This window comes from Hipposideros armiger, unplaced genomic scaffold (genome assembly GCF_001890085.2).
Source record: "Hipposideros armiger isolate ML-2016 unplaced genomic scaffold, ASM189008v1 scaffold_58, whole genome shotgun sequence".
NCBI classification, from domain to species: Eukaryota; Metazoa; Chordata; class Mammalia; order Chiroptera; family Hipposideridae; genus Hipposideros; species Hipposideros armiger.
This window is the reverse complement of record NW_017731408.1, coordinates 4,394,369-4,417,045: the sequence shown is the minus strand read 5'-3', so window position 1 is coordinate 4,417,045 and position 22,677 is coordinate 4,394,369. Positions and strand designations below refer to the sequence as shown.

The following is a 22,677-nucleotide window of genomic DNA, read 5'->3' as shown; positions in this document are numbered from 1 at the left end:
AGTTAACAATTCTGTATTGTATATTTGAAAGTTTCTAAGAGAGTAGATCATAAAAGTTTTATCACAAGAAAAAAATTGTAACTATGTGTTGTGATGTTAACTAAATTTATTGTGGTAATCATTTCACAATATAGTCATATATAAAATCATCATGTTTTACACCTAAAACTAATACAATGATATATGTTGATTATATCTCATGAAAAAATAAAATAAAAAACATATCATGAAAGTACGAAATTTTTACAGTTTAATACTGGAAAAGCAATAGATACTCAGTTCAGACCAGAATATAGAAATCTATATTCTGGAGATATATGTAGAAATATAGAAAAAAATACATATAGAACAAGGCAAGAGACTTAATAATTACATCCCCAAAGTAAAAAATGAGACGATTGGCACAAACAGCAGTATAATTTGACCAGAACCCTGGCTGTCTGGCTCCTAAGAAACTTCACAAGATGGTGTTTCATATTTAAATTGTTTTGTCATCAGACTTACATTAAGCAAGCTCATTCTATTGATGTATCAAACTGAATGTCAATCATCAGGTTATAGTGAAAAACTATGATTATCATAGAAACTGAATACTTTAGGCTTCATGTCCAGCTTACCTTCTCCTTGTAGGCACACTGTGAAGAAAGCCCAATCATATCTGGAAAAGTCTGTAAATCAGCACTGATGTTTAAAGAAGGGGATGAGATCATTTTAATGTTTAGCAGTACCAGGTTACAATAACCTGATAGATCTTCCCCATAATAAAGATGTTCTTGCCAGTAGAACAAAAATATGAAAACCTGTTGACCTCCAGCGCTCTGCATTCCTCTGCTTTTCAGTGTGAGCGAAACACTTGAAGTTTGTTTATGAAAGCTCTCTCTTCACTTCCATGGCCTGGACCGAGGTGTGTGTGCCTAACATTTGCCTCTCCTGTCTTCTCCTATTCCTGGACTCCTCAGCTACCCTTTGGGTTAGCACATTTTTGAAAGCTAACTTTTGCATTTTAGGTATAATCAAGTTTATAGGCGCTAGAGTCACACAGGCTCATTAAGGTGAGCCTGTATTTTCATAAGGTGACTTTGTATTTTCCTTCCATGAAAAAGAAATGTAAATGGCAAGTGTGATGTATTGATGACAATAATGGTGACAGATAGTGTAGGGCTTTAGCAGGGAGCTCTGGAAAATCTAGACAGTCAGGGAAGGAATTATGGACCACGAAACTGGAGCTGAACCTTGAAAGATAACTCTGATTTGGATAAGCAGGAGGGGGAAGAATTGATAGTAATTCTGGGGGAGCAAACAATATAAATATATAAATATGAAGTCATGGAGATAGTAAGCATTTGTAGCAAGAAATTAAAATTTAAGTTTAGGCTGACTCGTTAAGATATATAGTGAATTCCACATTCCACGGGGATACTAGACTTCATTATTCTTCTGAACTTTACCTACCTTGTCAAAGGCGTAAAAGGTTGACAAATTGGAGATAAAAGGTGTTGATCATTTGGAGAGAGCTGCCGTTGATTTGAAGATCCCCCTCCACTCCCCAAGGGTGGGGTGCCTATACCGTATTGGCTGCACAGAGAACTTAGTATGTGTTCTCTGCAGTTTGGGGCTAACAGACTCAAGTCTGTTTCTCACTTGAGAAATGTAAAGGGAGAATGACTGACAGCAGAACAAAGGAGAGGTTTCTGGGTGAAGACAAACTTCCCTCCAGGAGTTTGTAGGGGCACAGAGCACTTAATGGTGTCTCCTGGATGTTGGTCATTTGTGACAGAGGTAGCTGGTGTGGAGTTGTTTCAGATCATGCCCAGAAAGGGCCAGAGGGAGAAGGTGTGAGCACTGCCAGCTTTTCAGGAGACAAGGAAGCAGTAAGTGGACAATGGAAGAGAAATGTGTTAGCTGTGAAGGCAGCCTCAGATAAGAGGTTTGAAGCAAGCTGGGGGAGGAAAGAGAAAAGCCATTTATTTCTGACCCGCAGCGTGTGCCCCACCTGAATTTTAAGTTTAGAGCTCAGATTATTATATGGACCTTTACATTCTAATTATTAAATTAAGACTGTTTTGCGACTTAAGGTAACAGGAAGGATTTTAATTGGTTGACGGTGATTGCAGAAGTTGTACAAACTTCCTTAATTTTCACTTCGGGGCAAGGGAATAACAGTTAGCATTACAAAATAAATTTAAATAGGAGCAAAAAATAATAAAGTCATTCTATGATTGTATCCCATGGGCTGTGCTTTGTCATCATACTTGTTACCCATATTTATGATAGCTGGAGAGTATCATGTCTGACACAGAGAGATGGGTTACATAATGATGAGAAACTACACTGAGTCCCCACTTATGGCTTATGAAGGAATTTCAAAGTATGAGAGAGATGTTTCAACTTGATTATTACAGGAAATAAGGACTGGCATAAGGGTTTTAGACCCTATAACATTATGGTGAAAGTGATATTTAAGAAAAATTACCCAGGCAGCAGTGTGCTAGGTGGATTATAGAACTAGAAAATTTAAGCAGGGAATATATTAATTAATAGCAATGATATAATATATTATCACTGTTATAATAACCCAGGGATCAAGTTATGAGATTTGGACTAAGGAGATAGTAATAAAAGAGAGGAAGGAACTAATTGAGGATATTTTAAGAGGAAAATAATATAAGAATGGTGACTAATTTGATTTGTTAATGAAAAAGAATGAGTTATATATAATTTCTTCATTTTAACAAAGATGATTGATGGTCCAACTGATGTCAGATTGACAAATGCCAAGGGGAAGTGCCACCTAGAAAAAAGTATAAAACTGTAATTTAGGTGGAAGGACATGGGGAGATACTAGGATAAAATAACTATTGAAGTCGCTAAAATGTGAATGAATAATTTGCAGGGAAGATTATGTAGCAGTGGTTTTCAAACTTTACAGTGAATAAAAACTACTGGTTAAAAACGCAATTCCTGGATCTTTCCCCACATCTAGGAATCAGAATATCTGGGTAAGAGTCTGAAATTTTTTGTTTTTATAAGGAGCCATGGTGATTTTGATGCAGGTGGTCAGAGAACACTCTTTAAGACCCTTCAGAGACTAGAAAACAGATTTAGTACTTAGAGAAATGCTTAGACATCTTAGGAGGTGGAAGGGCCAGTGGAGAAACCCCAGGAATTGTTAGCAAACACAAAAAGTAAACAAAGGAAAGAGTCCAAAAGCAAGGGGACATCACGTGTCAGATAGATTGAAGGAGTGAAGGAGCACGAGGTTGGGGATGACGTCCAGGTGTCCATCTTTCCCTTGCATCTTGTCCATATCCTTTTGTTTCAGGTGTGTTTCCCAGAAACATGTGGTTGGACTTATTTTGAAATTCATTCTGATAAATTTTGTCTTTTAATTAGAGCATTTTGTCCATTTATATTTTCTGAAGTCTTTCGTAGTCAAAATCTGTTATTATGTTTTCTTGGGTGTTTTGTGATTTTTTTTTTTTTTTTTTTACTCTGGGCATGGATCTTGGTCTGAGAGAATCTTTGAACCCTGGGGATGAAGGTGGGTTCCTCTGGAAAGTGTCTGTGTGTCTCTTGCCCAAGTGTCCTACTAGTCAACAAGTATATCATGTTAAACTAAATTCTTGGCTTGGCAATTGATGAATAGGTTTCTTTTTTTTTTTTTTTAAAGATTTTTTTTGGGGAATGGGGGAAGGGGAACAGACAAGTTGCTGTCGTTTTGTTCTTCAGTCTAGTTGTGGAAGATGTTGCTTCACTGGCCCAAGTTGGTGCCATCATTGCGCTCTTCTCGGGCGAGGCACATCAGTCACTGGCTTCTGGACGGCCGAACCGCTGTTGGCCACTCATGCTGGCTGCTGGCTACACACAGTAGCCCATGGCAACCCACTGTCAAAGGGGCTGCAGCCTATGCCATCGCCGGTGGCTCACAGCAGCCCAGCTCCAGGTTGAGCTGTTGTTCAGCATCTTAGCTGTGGAGGGCAGTGTCACTGGCCCTCATATGTGGGATCCAAACCGGGGCCCTCTGGTGTCCCAAGCCAGTTCTTAACCATCGCACCACTCGGCCGGCCCAATAGGTTTCTTATTTATACAATATTGACTATCCCATCATTACAGAGGATTTTTGAGTATCAGTGTGTGTGTGTGTGTGTGTGTGTGTGTGTGTGTGTGTGTGTAGATAGACAGACAGGCAGGCAGACATGTATCTGTATGTATAAGTGTATGCATATATATGTGTATAAAATATATTAATTTAGACACCCTAGAGTGAAGGCCTTACTTCTAAGACTGCTGTGAAATGAGACATGGAGGAATAAGATAATGAGCATTTTCTTTTCAAAGCCTAGTGAAAAACAATAAATGGCAAGAATTGACCTTCTATGTTCATTTGTTTTAAAAGGCTTGAAAACTCCTTTTTTTTTTTTTTAACAAGGCATTTCCCTTTGGGAAGTAGGACCCCTGAGACTCCCCTCCCTCCACATGAATTCATTCTCTGAATGACTACTACACGTATATGCGAATGTGAAGGTCTAAGCTAAGCCCTCTTTATAATAGTTAACACTGGTATAGTGCTTCACTGTTTGTATATAACTTTAAAGTGTTATCTCAGGCTCCTCTGTAACTGTCAGTTCTTTCCATTCAACTTTGTTAGCATTACATTCAGGGCGGGTGGTATGATAGTCAGGCCTAAAAAGGCAACACAATTTATGTTTTTTCTGATGAATTGATATACTTTGAAGATATGCAATGTTTAAGCTCTAGGAAAATATAGTTTACTTAAGAAGTTTTGGACCATCATTTTGCAAATGTGTCAAGTTCTTTGTTTGGAAAATACATGTATTAATTAAGGTTCTCCAGAGAAATGGAACAAGTAGGAGATTATCTCTATCTCTCTCTATCTCTCTATATCTCTATCATGTATCTGTATCATATTATATATTATAGGATACAGATATAGATTATATATTACATATAGCGTACATATAATATCAATATATATTGGGTTTCGGAAAAGTCATGACGTATTTTTTCTATGTTTTTCGTTGCAAAAATGCGACATGACTTTTCTGACAACCCAATATAAAGAGATTTATTATAAGCAATTAGCTCACACGATTGTGGAGGCTGACAAGTCCCGAGATCTGCAAAGCGAGCCGGCAAGCTGGGGACCCAGGAGAGCCAGTGGTGCAGTTCTAGTCTGAAGGTTGACAGTCTCAAGACCCAGGAAGAGCCGATATCTCAGTTCAGTTCCAAAGGCCAGAAAAAAAACACAAAAAAACACTAACTTCTCGGTTCAAAGGCATTCAGGCAGGAACAATTCTCTCTCACTCCAGAGGGTAAACCTTTTGATCTACTGAGGCCTTCAACTGACAGGATGAGGCTCATCTACATCAGGGAGGGCAATCTGCTTGACTCAGTTTGCACATTTAAATGTTACTATCACCTAGAAACACGCAAAATAACACTTAACCAAATATCTGGGTGCTCCGTGGTCCCGTCAAGTTGACACATAAAATCAACAGATTAGGTGTTAACTGTTGTTCATCAGTATTTATTGCGTGTGATCCGTTTTTTTAATTCTTTCTTTCCCCTCCCCAGGAACTATTTACTTAACATCAACTCTTAGTCATTTGGAATCTACTACACTGATGTTGGTGGTCTGTGCTCAAGATGGAGGCGGGCTCACATCTGTCATTAATGCCGATGTCACAATCCACATTCTTCAGACAGCTCTGGCACCGGCTGAATTTGAAAGGCCTAAGTATGCTTTTTCAGTTTATGAAGATGTGCCTGAAGACAGTCCAGTTGGAACAGTGAAAGCAAAAGAGCCCTTCAGTAAGTACTTCCTCCTTATGCTGCATTGAAATCTATTATTGGAACATTTCCTGTATATCCTTAGGCTGTACAATCTTGAGTAAATCTTTCCTTCTCTCCACACAAGAAGAATGAAGGGAGACCACACAATGTGGCTTGTTCTTTGTTCTTTCAACATTATTTCTATCCTACATTTTTTTTTCTAGTCACCAAAGTCATAGGTACTTGTAAAAGAAAGTTTAAAACAAAAAAAGTATAAGGTAGAAAGTATACATCTCCTATAACCCACTCCCCCAGCACACACACTCACACGCATGTGCACACATACACAGACTTTTTAAATTTTTCACAAAAATACATCCTACAATCTTTGTTGTCCTACAACTCTTTTTTTTTTCTACTGTATATTGTAGACATCTTTGCAGGTAACTGTACATCATTCTGTCTCATTTTTAAAAATTTACTGGTATTTCAACTTAGATATAAAACATGTTTTATTAAACATGTCCCTTTTGCTATCAATTTGAGTGATTTGTAGTACTTTGCTGGTCTAAAATAGTACTCAAGCAATGTCCTTGCATGACTTACAAAGGTTTCTCTGCAGGGTGAATTCCTAGAAACAAGCCACTTGTCCAAAGACCTTGTCCTGCTCCCAGTCCCCTTCTATCCCTTCCTCAGTTCCTTCCCTCAACTTTTGTGGAGAGCATTTGCCATTCCTAAGCAGATATCATAGAGAAACATCAACATGAACTTAACGTGGCTTCCTCAAAGATATTAAAGAGGCATTCAAATAATTTTGTGAATATCTTTCCCTTTTACCTAAAGCAAGAAGAATGAAGAAAGATATTGAAAGCTGTGCCTTGCTTTTTGTCCACTGGACATTACCTTTGCCCACTAATGCATCTTAAACCATGTGTCCACTTTTCAACAGGCTTTAGAGAGCTGAGGAAGATGTGAAACATTCCATACTATTCTCCATAGATATAGTGTCTATTAATACTTTCAGATTTCAGTGTTTCCAGTAGGCACATTCTTTTGACATACAGTGATTGCTTTCTTTCCTTTTTTTTTTCTTTTCATTCTTTCTTTTTTCAGATTCCTCAGAGCCAATTTTTTACCGAATCTCCTCTGGTGACCTGCAAGGAAAATTCTCTGTCCACCCGTGGCTGGGCACCATTCGAACCCAGATGCCTCTGGATCACGAAATGCAGCCCGTGTTTGTGCTCACGGTCCAGGCGCAGCTTGGCAGCTCCCCAGCCTGCAGCAGCACAGAGGTCAACATAAGTGTAATCGATGTCAATGACAACCCTCCCGTGTTTCCCAAAGCCTCAGATGAGGTGAAGATATCTCACGTCACGCTGCCTGGCACAGCCTTGTACCGTGTGCATGCTGAAGACAAAGACAGTGGCTGGAATGGATTTATCCAATACTCCATCATTGCAAGCCAGAACCCAAGCATCTTTTTCATTGACTCGAGGCTTGGGGTGGTGTACCTCAATGACAGCCTGGGAGGTGGTGCGCCCCAGAAGCACACACTGACAGTCATGGCCCAGGACCTCGGCATTCCTCCTCGAACATCCCTGTTCGTGCTGACAATAGTTATCGAAAAACAAGAATCAAGCTTGTCCTTGATTTTTGGAAATTTGGTCTATCAAGTGGAAGTTAGTGAGTTTCTGTCACTGACGACCCAAATACTGCAAATACAGGCCTACCCCCTTGGCCCAGAGCACAAAACACCCCAGATCCTATACTCTCTGGAACCCAGCACAGACTCTGCTGTGTTTGGTGTCCACCCTTACACAGGTTGGATTTATTTGCGGCGACAGCTCGACTATGAATCCACACAAACATATAGTTTTAGAGTGTTCGCCCGGATCCCGGAGGACAGATTGTCACAAAATGTGAGCACTTCAGTAATTGTTCATGTCCTGGATGAGAATGACAATTCCCCTACCTTCTTGCATGATGTGTTGTTTTTGAAAGTCAAGGAGAGTCCCCTTCCCCAAGGGGTAATAGGCAAAATTACAGCAATTGACAGAGACTCGGGAAGGAACGGACAGCTGTCATATTTCCTTTTGTCTGATGGAAAGTTCTTCAAGATGAATCCTCGTACAGGTAGCATTTTGTAGCTTCCACTTATTCCTTTAAAATTGGAATTGACAACACTCAAATCTTTTAGTCATGACATTAGTACAAACATATTAATTAACATTAGTTTTTGTACCTGCCATATTGATTAGAGCAGCGGTTCTCANTAACTAAATTGGTATCTATTTTTTAATGTTAAATTTGGTCCCATGAACTGATGGTTAATGATAATTTGCAAGTGTCATGAAAAAATGAGAGCCAAATAATTACTGTAATTTAAAGTATTAAAATGTATCTCCATAAATTTTAAACTGACAATAATATATAGGCAAAGAAAGCTGTTCATTTTATTTACTATTTCATTATTGATTATATATCAATATGCATATTTATATGTAATATATACTATAGACCTATAGTTTGTAGCTGCTTAACTTCAGTAGTCAGCTCAGTTTATTCAGGAATGTTGGATTCAAATAAATAAGTTTTCTAGCTCCTCTTATATTCAAATATATTTTAAAAAGTGAATGTTTTGAAGCATTCAGCATATAAAAGGACACACTTAATCTTAATACTCCCCTCTTCTAAGTGGTGAGTGTTCAAAGAAACTTAACTAGTTTCTTCCTGGTCTCTAGTAGAAATTGTTTCATTATACCAAATTGGCTTTGAAGGCCAACTAAAGTAGTCATTGACTCAGAGGAAGCCTAGTAAAATTTATATATTATAGGCATAAAATGAACCTTGTTCAAATATAAAAAGACAGATTTGGTCATTTCGCTCCCCTGCCTAAAATCGTTAATGACTTCCTCTGGCTTTTTGGCTGAATACCAAATCCTCGTTATGGTCAGCCATGGCCCTCCGTGATTGGCCTGCTTTCCTCCGTGGCTTCAGTTCCAATAACGCTTCTCTTTAATCTCCGTGCTCCTTCCTTAAACCAACTACTACGACTTCTCCTGTTCCTCCTTCCTCTTCCTCCTCTTTGCTCTTCCTCCTCATCCTCGCCTTCCTCCTTCTCCTTCCCTTCCTCCTGTAGTCACTTGACTTATTTTTTCTTCTGCCGAGATCATTTGATTGTTCCCTCTCCTCGCTCGTCCCATACTCACGCCTTCACCACCAGTTAACGGCCTAACTCATCCTTCAGGTCTCAGATCATAGGTCACCTTTTCATGGACGTGTTTTCTGACATCTCCTTCCCCAACCACATTAAATCAGGTGCCCAGATTGATAATGCCCCACAGCGTCTCTTTATATTTTAGTTACATGGTTTGTGATTATTTGGTGAATGTCTGTCCCCGACAGACACTGTCTGTTCTTGTTTCTATTGCCTTTCCAGTTACTAGCACCGTTCCTGGCGTGTAGTAGACACAAAATAAATGGTCGTTGACTAAATAAGGAAAGAATGACATGAAATTATTGCCACAGTAAAGCTTATAGTCTAGCTGAGTTGACAATAATACATATACATATACAAAGACGAGATTGGGGGTTTTCAGAGGCAAGGGTGGGGAGCAGTGGACAAGAGTAAGTGGATGAATGTGGTTAACTGGTACAAACTTCCAGCGACAGCATGAATAAATCCTGGGGATGTAATGCACAGCGTGGTGACTATNCCCACCGCCACTTTTTCTCACAACTACCCCAGACTCATTCTCTCACCAGCTCATCTGTGCTGGCTGACAGTTTTCTAGATTTATATACTAAATATATAAGTATAAATGTATACATTTATATATAGCTATATAATTACATAGGTTGTAGTTTTTATGTAATTTATTATATAGTTGTATAGTGTTATAGTTATATATAGTTATATTGTATGAGGAGACTATTGAGAACTGATGAGCAAATTTCTACATTGTCACTCTCCCGCAAGTTCCTCTAAAATTCTCCCTTAGAGACACTCGTTAATTTGCTCCCTGCTTCATTTCATCCTTTCAGTTTAATGTCTCTTATATCAGACATGCTATTCTATAAGCTTACATACTTTGTGTTATAGGCTCATGTTTTTCTGAAGACAAGAGATTTTTACATTGGCTCATTTGTGCCACAACCAAGACTCATGCATTAAAAATAGAGCTCTTTGACTTACTGTGTTCATCTGGTAAGAAAAACGTTTTGGAAAAATGAAGGGGGTGTGGCAATGTCATGGTTGTTTTCTCTTGTGGGTTTATCTTCCTGGTCTGTTTCTGGTTTTCTAAGTGTGTTCTTAGTTCAAAGAACATTTTTGTAAAATGTGTTTAGGCACCAGGAGATAGATATTGAATTGAGCCTTCGTTTCTCTTATTCTCAGTTAGTTGGGCTCCTTTGATGTGGGCACAAGACAGGCCACAGTGTTTTGAGTTTTAAAAGGAGGAAACACAGAGACATATTTATTAATAGCTCTTTTTTCATGTATTTTTAATCCCATTTTACAAATTATATGAAGATTTTTTTTCCTACATTGTTTGAAGTATCCTCTTTAGTAGCATGAAAAGAGCAATTCCTTATTTTTCGTGTTTGTGCTATTTATTTAGTAATTTTACACTGAAACAAACATTACTTCTAATTCAGATTATTTTAAGGTGACCGTGATTGCAAGCATTTGTGTTGGTCATTTATTGTTACCCAACTACTTTTTTTGATAGGAATTAGCCTTTGGTTAGATTCTTGTCCTTTACCTTTTTTTATAGAAGCAAGTTGATATAAGGAAAAGTCAATAGACGTTCTAAAGCGAATGCAACTTGTTTATTCAAGGAAGAAAATGGAAGCAAGCTCAACCTGTCGATATGTATTTATTCAATGCATATTTATTTACATAGCACTCACTGTTATAGGTGTTTGGGACGCATCAGCGAATAAAACAAAAATTCCTGCTTTTGTACATCTTACAATAAAAGTTTATGTCACCTTGCCTATNAATTTATAAAAGACTGTGAACTTACCAGTTCCCCCACGATCATCTCTGCCCTACAATTCCTGTAGCACCCAGGTGTCCACTCCTAGTTTTGTTGTAGGGTTTTAAGCAACTAGCTTAACCTCAGAGTGCGTGACTTCCTTATCGTGAACAGAAGAGATCATTTCTGACATATTTTGTGTCCTGCTCTGAGGGGTAGAGTTAAATCATATGAAAGGTCACAGAAGACTATGTACTTGTAAGCGGTTCCCATTACCAGGTCTGGGAACAGTGTGATAAGACAGGGGTTGAGGACTCCCTCCATAGCATCCTGGTGCCCTGAGCAGCCTCAGTGATCAGGACTCCAGCTCCCACAGAGCCCTGTGTTGGCATCACCCATGCCCAGCCCACACCTGAGCCTCACCATCATTTTACCATTGACCTCCAAACAGCTGCTACCTGTCAAAGAGCTGGTTCATCAAATAAAATCTGCTTGCCATTCAGTATTTAGGATTTTCAGAGGAAAATTACAGTTTGGTACTTAAAAATACGTTTTGTGTGTGAGTAAAGAGCACAGAAATATAGTTTATATAGTAGACAGACACTGTATTTAAACTTACCAATTCAGCAACATACCCAAATGTGAATTTTCTTTCTGGCTCCCCATTTCAGCATTTTCCTTTGTTTCACATGTCATTATATTTGGCTGAAGAGTGCTAAAACAAAAACAAAAAAATCTTAGAAAAAGCAATGTTAAGTGGTAGTTGCTTCATGTTTACTTGGTCACAAATAGATATTTCCATAAATAGTGAGGGAGCCAAAGCTGGCAGAACTCTACAGCAGGAGACAGGCTACCAGTGAGAGAGAACTTTCCCTTGACCATAGAGAAAGGCAGTTACAATTTCATGCCTGAGTTTCCATGGCTGAAATGTGAGGGAAATCGCCTAGAACACAGGTCAGAGCAAAAACATGTAAAATAAGGCTGGTAAAGCATTAAGAGTTATTTGGGAAGTCACTATTCATCACCACACATATATTTTGTGAGATAACAATAAATAACTGTATATATAAAAGACAAACCATAGCCTAAGGAATATATTTGATTTTCAGGGAGTTATCTAGCCATATTTTAAAGTGATTATAACAACTGCCAGGTGTGTAATAATTTATAGCTTACAAAATACTTTTAAATTAGCGATTGTATTTATTTCTGATAGCCCTAAGGAAGTAGGCTCAGAAAGTTCCTTCCGTAACTGAAGTAAAGAAACTGGGATGCGAACTCAGAGAGTGTGATGACAGAGCTGGGGCGTTTCTTTCCATTATTCTCTACAGCAGTATGAGGAGGAATATGTTGAAGTTTTAAATCTTATGTGTTGTTACTACATTCCCACAGAGGTTTTTTGTCATTTGTTTCTATGATATTAATTTTTATTTTGAACAGTTGATGGTAGATAAGTTGAAATGCAAAGAATGAGTAATTTAAAGTGTCATTTTCAAGGGAAACTTCAGAAAGTTCTCTCAACAGTAGAGCCAGACTTCTAATGTATGTGGTCTTGGAAGTTAGGCTTTTGCTCGGAGCTGTTTTATAGTATTTGATTTTCTTTTCCACAGATTATTTTGGATGTGGTTCCTCATGCCAGAATTGTCAGCGTCTTTTGTTCTCTGTGTTCCTCAGGCGAACTTATCAGTTGGGTGGCATTGGATCATGAGCATCAGGCCCACCATCAGCTGACTGTGCTAGTGACCGACCATGGCTCTCCACCGCGAAATGCCACCATGGTGGCTTATGTCTCAGTGACGGACATCAATGATAACAAGCCGTATTTCCCACAGTGTCTCCCTGGAAAGGAATTACACATCAAGGTTTGTGAGGTGAAATAGCCTTGCGATGAATTTGTAGTCTTCTTAGTTATTTGTTTTGAGCACCATCTAGTGGTCAAAAGTGTGAATTTACCAAATCAGTCTTCCTGGGCAATGCATTCATTTCTAGAAGACCTAGAAATTGTGCATATGTCAGAAAAAAAATCTCATTTTTAAAAAATACAATGTTATATGTGCTATTGGGGATCTCACATGCAGTCGTTTGGTGATACAAACATAATGGTTTCCCATTATCAGTAATGCTGAGACATGGATTGTTTTTCTAATCATTTGCATGTATCTCTTTGTGCAGCACTCTTTATGAACAATTGATACATGTTTCTAAGATGCTTAGTTAAATATAGAGGAACTATCTGTAGCTCTAAAGTGGAGATAAGTAACCCATGTAACTTTACTAACAATTGTCACCTCAATAAACTTTAATTTAAAAAGAAAAAGTGGAGAGAAGTACATTCAGAGATTATAAAAGTTAATCTTTAGGGGCACATGCAGAAACTTCTAATTATATTTGCATTATCTCATCTTTTTTATTTCCCTGTTTTGTGTATGTTTTGTAATGTATATAATAAATTAGCATTTTATTTCATGTACATAATTAATAAATATATCTAGGAGGTACTCATACTTTTGAAAATGGGTTATATAAATTAAAAGTTTAATAACTATTGCTTCAAAACTATTGAATTGGACATTCAAAGTGTGCTCAGATATGCATATTGAACAACTCAAAAAAGGTATTGAGAAAGTTAATAACTTTAATCTTCCAAAGCCATTTTAAAGAAAATTTTGCCAAAGCAAAATATTATATTATCATTATGATCTTAATTATGTCATTAAAATATCCCATGGCTTAACTGGGCATTAGGACTCTAAACATGGAGTTCAACTCCCATGTAAATTTCAGTATTCCAGGAAAGTCCCTGTTAATTAATGAAGTATGTTTCCTGAAATAAAGATTTATGTTTATTATATTTTGGACCATAACAACAACCTTTAAAAAACATCCTGAGACTGATGAATGAGAAGATGCTAGAATTCTTAAAATATACCCAAAATCTAAGATCGGTTAGTTAATTTGATTTCCTTTCCCACCCCACTCAGAATTAGTTCAATTGCTGTAGATAATTTGTTCAAATTGAGTAAAAGATTTAAATGTCTTCACGCCCATACAACTTTTATATGGTAGACATTTGAATCATATGTGGATTTAAAAATAGTTTTTAAATGTTTAGTAGTAGCGAGTTCTTCACTTCAAATTCATTGCAATTTCTTTTTTTTTAATTTTACCTACTAATTTGTAAGCCATTTGTTTTATTGACAGGTTTTGGAAGGTCAACCAGTAAATATGTTGGTTACAAATGTGTTTGCGAAGGATCTCGATGAAGGAAACAATGCAGAAGTTACATATTCAGTATCTTCAGGTAAATGCCACAATCCATCAAGGCTCAAGAGCTTTTAGAAATTCCGCTTTCTTCTATCAGCTATCTATCTCCTTCTGGGAAAATAGTTAATGTTGAAAAACACCACCAAGTTACAAACAAAATACATCTGTTATTGTCTAGAATCACCTTTATTTTTAAGAAAGAATTTAGAAGTTTAGTGGAAGATCATAGTAGTTTTTCTGTGCTCTAAATAGAAACCAACCAGCCAACCATTCACCATAAATAAATAATTTTCAGTAGCCTGAAGCACAAATCATCTTTTATTGAAAAGAAAGTAGTAGTTAATGGATAGAAAGTAGTATTGAGGATAAAAAAATATGATTATGAATACTAAGCATCTAGGAAGCTCTATGAAGACTAAATATTCTTAAGATTAGAGTAAATCAGACCTAGAAAATGTCACATATGTACATAATGTATGTATATGTGGGAAATTTATTGAGACAGGCATACCTCTGTGTTTTCATTTTAGAATGCACGGACCTCAGATTTGTTCCAGTTGATTAACTTTAGTTGACATTGTATTTTATGTCATTTTTAAAGACATTCAGTGCCTTGTCATGTTTGACGAAAAAAATATAGGAAAGAAAGACACAACATTGCCTTTATCTGCAGATAAAGTGTCTACATGAAAACCCCAAAGATCCTGCAGGCAAACATTGGAATTAATAAAATGAAAAATTTCTGGGAACAATGTTAACATACACAATTCACTAGCATTTTAAAAACTAAGCAGCTTTTCAAAGATTTCGTTTAATATAACAAAGAAAACCATAGGGTGTACAGGCAGATTTACTGTGAAACTAGCAAAGCTTAATCTTTAGGCCCATTCACTTGCACAGGTTCTTCAAGGGTGGAATTGGGAACCAGTGAACAATTTATATTTGTAATATTGTTCTATTTTCCTTAAAGAGGGCCCCTCAAATTATATAATTTTCAAAACCTCTGAAGTCAGGGTCATCCTGATTAGGAGCACAAGGAGGAAAATTCCAATAAAAGATGCTTAAGACCTTTATGTAGAAAATTACAAAATATTAACAAAGACATGAAAGAAGAATGAAATAAAAGGCCTATGATGTTCCTGCTGGGGAAGGTTCAATACGCTAACGATGACATGGTGGGTTGTCCAGAGATAACGAACCTGAAGTAGGTCCACATTTGAGGACACCTGTTTTTCTGTGTTCTCACCCCTGCTTCGGAGATTCCCTCTCCATTTTTATTTCTCCTCCCATCAGTCACCACTCAGCTTTCAATTCCCATTTCCTTAGCCCATTCTAATCTCATCCTAAGGCAGTGGGTCTCAACCTTCCTAATGCCACGACCCTTTAATACAGTTCCTCATGTTGTGGTGACCCCCAACCATAAAATTATTTTTGTTGCTACTCTATAACTGTAATTTTGCTACTGTTGTGAATCGTAATGTAAATATCTGATATACAGGATGTATTTTCATTGTTACAAATGGAACATAATTAAAGCATAGTGATAAATCACAAAAACAATATGTAATTATATATTGTGAAATATTTATTTCTAATTACAAATAAATGAAATTTTGTCTTGAAGCATGGAGACGGATAGAGGAGCGGTGTCTCGGTTCCTAAGACCATCGAAAATATGTCTTTTCCGATGGTCTTAGGTGACCCCTGTGAAAGGGTCGTTCGACCCCCAAAGGGGTTGTGACCCACAGGTTGAGAACTGCTGTCCTAAGGGGAAGAAAAACTGGCTTGGCAAGCTTGCATTCAAGAGGTCAATTAGTCCATAGATCTTTATCTTTTTTTTTCTTTCTGTTTTAATTTGGGCTGGAGTAAAGAATGCACTTTTTGGTATACCTGTGAAAGACAATGGTACAGACACACACAGATTAATATATTAAACTATACAAACACAAACATATAGACACACACAGATTAACACAAACACACACAGACACACACAGATTAATATATTAAACTACACAAACACAAACATATAGACACACACAGATTAACACAAACACACACAGACACACACAGATTAATATATTAAACTATAATCCTACTATGACACCATTATTTATAAATAAAACTATGCTATATATTATTCATGGATATAAAGACTAGAAAGATAAGCCCTACTTTAGAAAAGAGGCTATTTACAGAGAAAGAGGACTGGGTAAGATTTGGAGGTACACACAGGTCCTCATCTGTACTTAAACCCTGTCGTTTCTTTAAACATTTTTGAAGAAATATATGGAATTGATCAATCTGGAAGGTGTTCATGTGGCTGTTGATCATATATTTCTGAATGTTTGACATTAACTTTTTAAAAACATTAGCTTCTAAAACACTTGTGGCATAGCAATATAAAAAATATATCTATCATATTATTCCTACCTTTGCTTTTACTTTATCCAATTGTAAAATAGAAGCAACTGCTAAATATAAGACAAAATAAGATAAAAATCTATATAATGGGAACAAAGATAGGTATCACATTCATAAAAGTATTCTACAGTAGTCCTGTGAAAATAAAGTAAATGGATCAAAGCATGGAAATCACAACTGATGGAGGCATACCTCATTTTATTTCACTTCACTTAATTCCTTTTCCCAGATATGGTGTTTTTCACAAATTGAAGATTTATGGCAACACTGTGTTGAGCAAGTCTATCAGCATCATTTTTAAACCATTTCCTTCCTTTATGTCTCTGTGTCACATTTTGGTAATTCTCACAATATTTCAAAGTTTTTCATTATTCTTATATTTGTTATGATGATTTGATGTTACTGTTGTAATTGTTTTGGGGCTCCATGATTCATGTCCATATAAGATGGCAAACTTAAACAATAGATGTGTATATTCTGAGACACAAAACTACAAAAATTAGGTCAATTAATAGCCCTATAGTGGCCTGCAGGTGTTGAAGTGTGAGGAAGTGTCACATATCTCTCACTTTAAATCAAAAACTAGAAATGATTGAGCTTATTGAGGAAGGCATGTCGAAAGCTGTGTAGGCCTAATGCTAAGCCCCTTGTGCCAGTTAGCCTCGCTGTGAACGCAAAGGAAAAGTTCTTGAAAGAAATTAAATGTGCTACACCAGTGAACAAACAAATGATAAGAAAGTAAAAGACTTATTGCTAATATGGAGAAAGTTTTTGTGGTCTGCATAGAAGACCAAATCAGCCACATTTCCTTAGGCCAAAGTCTAATCCAGAGCAAGGCTCTAACTCTCTTCAAAACTATCAAGTCTGAGAGATGTGAGGAAGGTGCAGAAGAAATGTTTGAAGCCAGCAGAGGTTGGTTCATGAGTTTTAGGGAAAGAAGTCTTCATAACATAATAATTCAAGGTGAAGCAGAACGTCCTAATGTAGAAGCGACAGCAAGTTATCCAGAAAATGTAACTAAGACAATTCATGAAGGTGGCTACACTGAACAACAGATTTTCAGTGTCGACAAAACTGCCTTCTATTGGAATAAGATGCCATCTAGGACTTTCATAGCTAGACAGGAGAAGTCAATGCGCTTCAAAGCTTCAGAGGACAGGCTGATTGTCTTGTTAGGGGCTAAGGCAGCCAATTCTAATTAACCATATCAAAAATCCTAGTGAGAATTATACTAAATCTACTCTCTGCCTGAGCTCTATAAATGGAACAACAAAGCCTGGATGACAGCACATCTGTTCACAACATGATGGCTTACTGAATATTTTAAGTCTACAGTTGAGACCTACTGCTCAGAAAACATTCCTTTCAAAATGTTACCGCTCAGTGACAACGTGCATTGTCACTCATGAGCTCTGATGGAGATGTACGATGAGATTAATGTTGTTTTCATACCTCCTAACACAACATTCATTCTGCAGCCCATGGATCCAAGGAATAAGTTTGACTTTCAGGTCTTATTATTTAAGAAATACATTTTGTAACGCTATAGCTGCTATAGCTAGTGATTCCTCTGATGGATCTGGGCAAAGTAAATTGAAAACCTTCTGGAAAGGATTCACTATTCTAGATGCCATTAAGAACATTTTTGATTCACAGGACGAGGTCAAAATATCAACATTAAATGAATTTAGAAGAAGTTGATTACAACCCTCATGTATGCCTTTGAGGGGTTCAAGGCTTCAGTGGAGGAAGTAACTGCAGATGTGGTGGAAATGACAACAGAACTAGAATTAGAAGTAGATCCTGAAGATGTGACTGAATTACTAAAATCTCATCATGAATCTTTAATCAATGAGCAGTGGCTTCTTATGGATGAGTAAAGAAAGTAATTTCCTGTGATGGAATCTATTTCTAGTGAGGGTGCTGTCAAGATTGTTCAAATGACAACAAAAGCTTTAGAATATTACATAAACTTAGTTGATAAAGCAGTGGCAGGATTTGAGAGGATTGACTCCAATTTTGAAAGTTCTCCTGTGGGTACAATGCTACTAAACTGCATTGCATGCTCCAGAGAAATTGTTTGAGAAAGGAAAAGTCAATTGATGCGGCAAACTTGATTGTTGTTTTATTTTAAGGAATTACCAGAGCCACCCCGACCTTCAGCAGCCACCATCCTGATTAGCCATCAACATTGAGGCAAGACCCTCCACTAAGCAAAAATATTAAAACTTACTGAAAGGTTAGATGAAGGTTAGCACTTTTTAGCAGTAAAATATTTATTTAACTAAGGTGTGTGCATTTTTTTAGACATAATGCTATTGCACACTTAATAGATTACAGTAGAGTATAAACATAACTTTTATATGTACTGGGGAAGGACAGAGAAGGGAAATCTATGAATGAGAAGTAAAGATTGGCCATGAGTTGATAATTATAGAATCTATGTGATAAGCACATGAGAGTTCATTATATCATTTTGTACACTTTTATATATGTTTGAAAATTCCGTACCAAAAAAATGTAAAAATCTGTTATGTTTCTTGTGTATATTTTTAGTATTATTTTTTTTAATGTTCCTTCTCTCCCAGAGCTTAAGGCAGATACATCTTCCAAATGATCGCAGGTGGATTTGGATTAATTAGTTTTATGTTTTCTGCATTGTCAATTAACATTAACTTCATCTGTTTTTGTGTGTGTATGTATAGAAGATGGTTCTGATCACTTCAAGATTGATGCCAACAACGGTGAAATAAGAACAACCGCAATCCTTTTGTATGATTATAGACCTTCCTACAGGATAACTGTCATTGCCAGTGACCAGGGAGTGCCTCCTCTTCAAGGACAAGCGGTTATTAATATTCAGGTAATGTTTCATCATCACCATAAAATGTGGAAGAAGGTTCTAAGGTTCTGTTTGATTTTTATACAACTATATGAGTGCAGACACATTACATATATGAATACTATGTTTAGAGTTCATTGCCCAGATATGTGTGTCTTTTATTATCACTAGAGAAATGATGAGACACAAATAACTATTTATTTCAACTTTGTACTGTTCCTGAGAAGATACTTAGCTTCCTCACTCAATGGGCATTTATGTTGTTTGGTTTATGAAAAACAAAACGTGTCTTTTCTTTTACTTTCCCCTAATTGCAAAGATGTGGTAAATTTGCAGGAGAAACTTGCATGTAAACAAATTGCCAGTAATAAACCACATAGTTTTTTTGTAATTATTTTTAAACTTAATTACTCTTAAGTACTTAATTACTTTTAAGCTGTAATTATTTTTAAACTAGAAGAGTCACTTGGGATCCATATTCGAAAGCTTTACTTTAATCAGAATGAGCAAACAAGTTGTGGGAAGTCTTCATAGTAGGAAAAAATTACACCAGCCAGTCAAAACTAAGATGACTGGGCATAGCCAGATATATTTGTTCGTGCACCTGATAATCAGTAATATTAATATTGGTATGTATAATAATCAAGAATACATATGGCCACGAGTTCTGTTTCCAAATTTTATTCTTTACTGGTAGAGGATATGTGGGTTAGAAGAAAATTCTATATCGTAATTTCTTAAGCCTCTGGTTTCAGATAAACAAAGACACATTGTACAGAAAAGTACACAGATGTTGTCATTATGATTATAGTGCTGTCTAGGATTTAGAGTAATCTGGTAACTAGCTATACGACATTCTCATTGAAGAATCACAAGCTACAGTTCAGCTGAACCATAGCATGGCCTCACCAAACTATCATCTCTCACACATTAAAACAAACAGAAAGTGGGAAATGCTGTACTTTTTTTATCTCCTAGATACTATGCAATTTTCAATTTTTAGAGATGTGCTGGAATTATATAATAAAAACTACACTTTCTCACCAATTTTCATGTATTTCACAGAAATTGAGTTAGCTTCCAAAATAATATCACCACATGGATTGATTCAACTGTTAAAAAATGCCCCAAAATTAACAGCTCCTTTTAATTCTTATTCCAGGTGATACCACTACCCAAAGGGAGAGCTACCATTTCTCAGAATATTAGACATTTAGTTATACCGGAAAACTTGAAGCCTGCAAAAATCATGAGCTTGATAAAGTCACCTGATCACTTTCAACAACATCACAATGGAAAGTTACACTTTAGTATCGCTGCGGATGACAAGGATAGTCACTTTGAAATCGACAGCTCAACAGGGGACTTGTTTCTTTCTAAGGCTCTTGACTATGAAGTAACATCTCATTATCTCTTCAGGGTGGTCGCTAACGACCATAGCAGAACCCCTCCCCTGAACAGCACCGTCTTCCTCAGTATTGATGTGGAAGATCAGAATGACCATTCCCCATCTTTCCAAGATGAGTTCATTGTGATAAACGTAGAAGAGAATGTCCCTATAGGGACCCTGGTGCATGTTTTCAATGCCAAAGATGGAGATGGCAGCTTTTTGAATAGTAGGATACAATACTTCATTGAATCCCACCACCCCAGAATGAACCCTTTTCTCATCCACCCCTCATTCGGCACGTTAGTCACTGCATCCCCCCTTGACAGAGAGAGAGTTCCGACTGTCCTCCTGACAGTAACTGCATCTGATCAGGCTGTGAATGTGACAGACCGGCGATTAAGATCGCTGATGGCAAAGGTGGTGATTTTGGATGTAAATGACCACAGCCCCACTTTTATGTCTTTCCCCATTGCTCATGTCAAAGAGGATGCCATGGTGGGCTCCTTGGTGCACCGTGTCACTGCTCAGGATCCAGATGAAGGAAGGAATGGAAGAGTGACATACAGCATCCTCTCAGGAAATGAAAACATGGCCTTTATGCTAGATGAGTCATCAGGTACCGTATATGTCCCTGTCAGTGAAAGCCTCTGGTCACTTGCTTACATGTATCCTCTTCATTTTCCTCTGTTAAAATGATAGTTCTCAAGGTGCATAAGCTTCAAAAAATGTGACTTGATTTAAATACATATATGATAGGCACAGGGGTTGTATTCAGAAAATGAACTGTAAAAGGCCTGTTTGCTAATATTGACTACACTTTGTAGCTAGCTCACATTTCGTGGGATGACTATACAGTACTGTGTTTCCTCAGAGAATAGGAGATGGTACCAAAAGTACTAAAAAGTAAAATATGATCAATCAACAGCGTTTTCAAAGACTTTAATATTAAAACTTATCTTTAAGATCATACAAATATATATTTGTAAGTAGTTGGAAATAATGTGTTTTTGAATGGTTGGATTGATTTGAGCATTAAGAACCATACTTCTGCTGTGCTACTTTATTTTTCACAGAAGCATTGATTCACTGTCAAGCAATCTGCAGAAATGTCACTGTCACTTCACTTGTCACTTGTGTTGCTGTCACCAATGTTGCCAGATAACATCTATTAGAAGTTTTAATCTAGTTTGATGTAAGGTTATATGTATAAAGTGTCATTCTTGTGAAATTTGAAATGAACTTACCTCAACTTGATTTTCAGGAGATACTGAAAAGATGGACTACCATCTCATTCTCTAAAAAATAAAATCATTTCTGCAGGAGCCTTAGAAAAAAAATGTTTACTATTTGGCCCAACTGTTAGTAAGACCATAATTTGGAATGGGACCAAATGCGTAGGATTTGGAAGTCATGATTATAGTCTGGCTATATACTGTTGAAAAATTTTATCAAAATATTTATTAAATCTTGTGCATATGGTTCCATTCTAAAGCATGCATGGATACCACCTAAGAGTCCAACTGACAGAGAGATAGTCCAGACCCAGTTGCTGATTTCTGTTAGAGCTGGAGTCTCCAAGGTCCTGTTTCAACGATACTGAAAATGTTTTCCACGATGGCTAAGGAAGGTCTATTTCAGATCATTAAAGAGGATGTATAAAATTAGAACTGTGTCTCAGGAATATAGGCATCATGAATCTTGAACGATTGCAGTGGTTGTTTCACTTGAGATATTTTTCAAAGACATAAAATGATCATTGCTGCATGTATCCGTATAAGATGGGCTGTTGTTTCTCTCAGAAGGCTCACATTTCTTAAGAAGACCGTGAGTTTTTCAGTGGCTTTTGGCTGTGAAGTATGAAGTAATAAGTAATCATGGGAAACTTTTATCAAATCTGAAGTGGTAAACCTCTTTAATTATTTGAAGGAAATTTCTTATAGGATGAACATGTGTTAGAGAAGCAAACATCAGTCTTTGAAAACAAA

The 22,677-nt window shown here is 36.9% G+C and overlaps 1 protein-coding gene across 1 annotated transcript in view; it reads left to right on the top strand.

Annotated features, from left to right (window-relative positions):
- Positions 1–22,677, top strand: part of DCHS2 (dachsous cadherin-related 2) — a 208,112-nt gene that overhangs the window by 115,382 nt on the left and 70,053 nt on the right. Inside the window, exons 4-9 of the mRNA XM_019641158.1 lie at positions 5,596–5,832; positions 6,907–7,926; positions 12,447–12,634; positions 13,974–14,073; positions 19,166–19,323; positions 20,465–21,308. Coding sequence (XP_019496703.1) covers positions 5,596–5,832; positions 6,907–7,926; positions 12,447–12,634; positions 13,974–14,073; positions 19,166–19,323; positions 20,465–21,308 — 2,547 coding nt within the window. The remainder of the gene's footprint in view (positions 1–5,595; positions 5,833–6,906; positions 7,927–12,446; positions 12,635–13,973; positions 14,074–19,165; positions 19,324–20,464; positions 21,309–22,677) is intronic.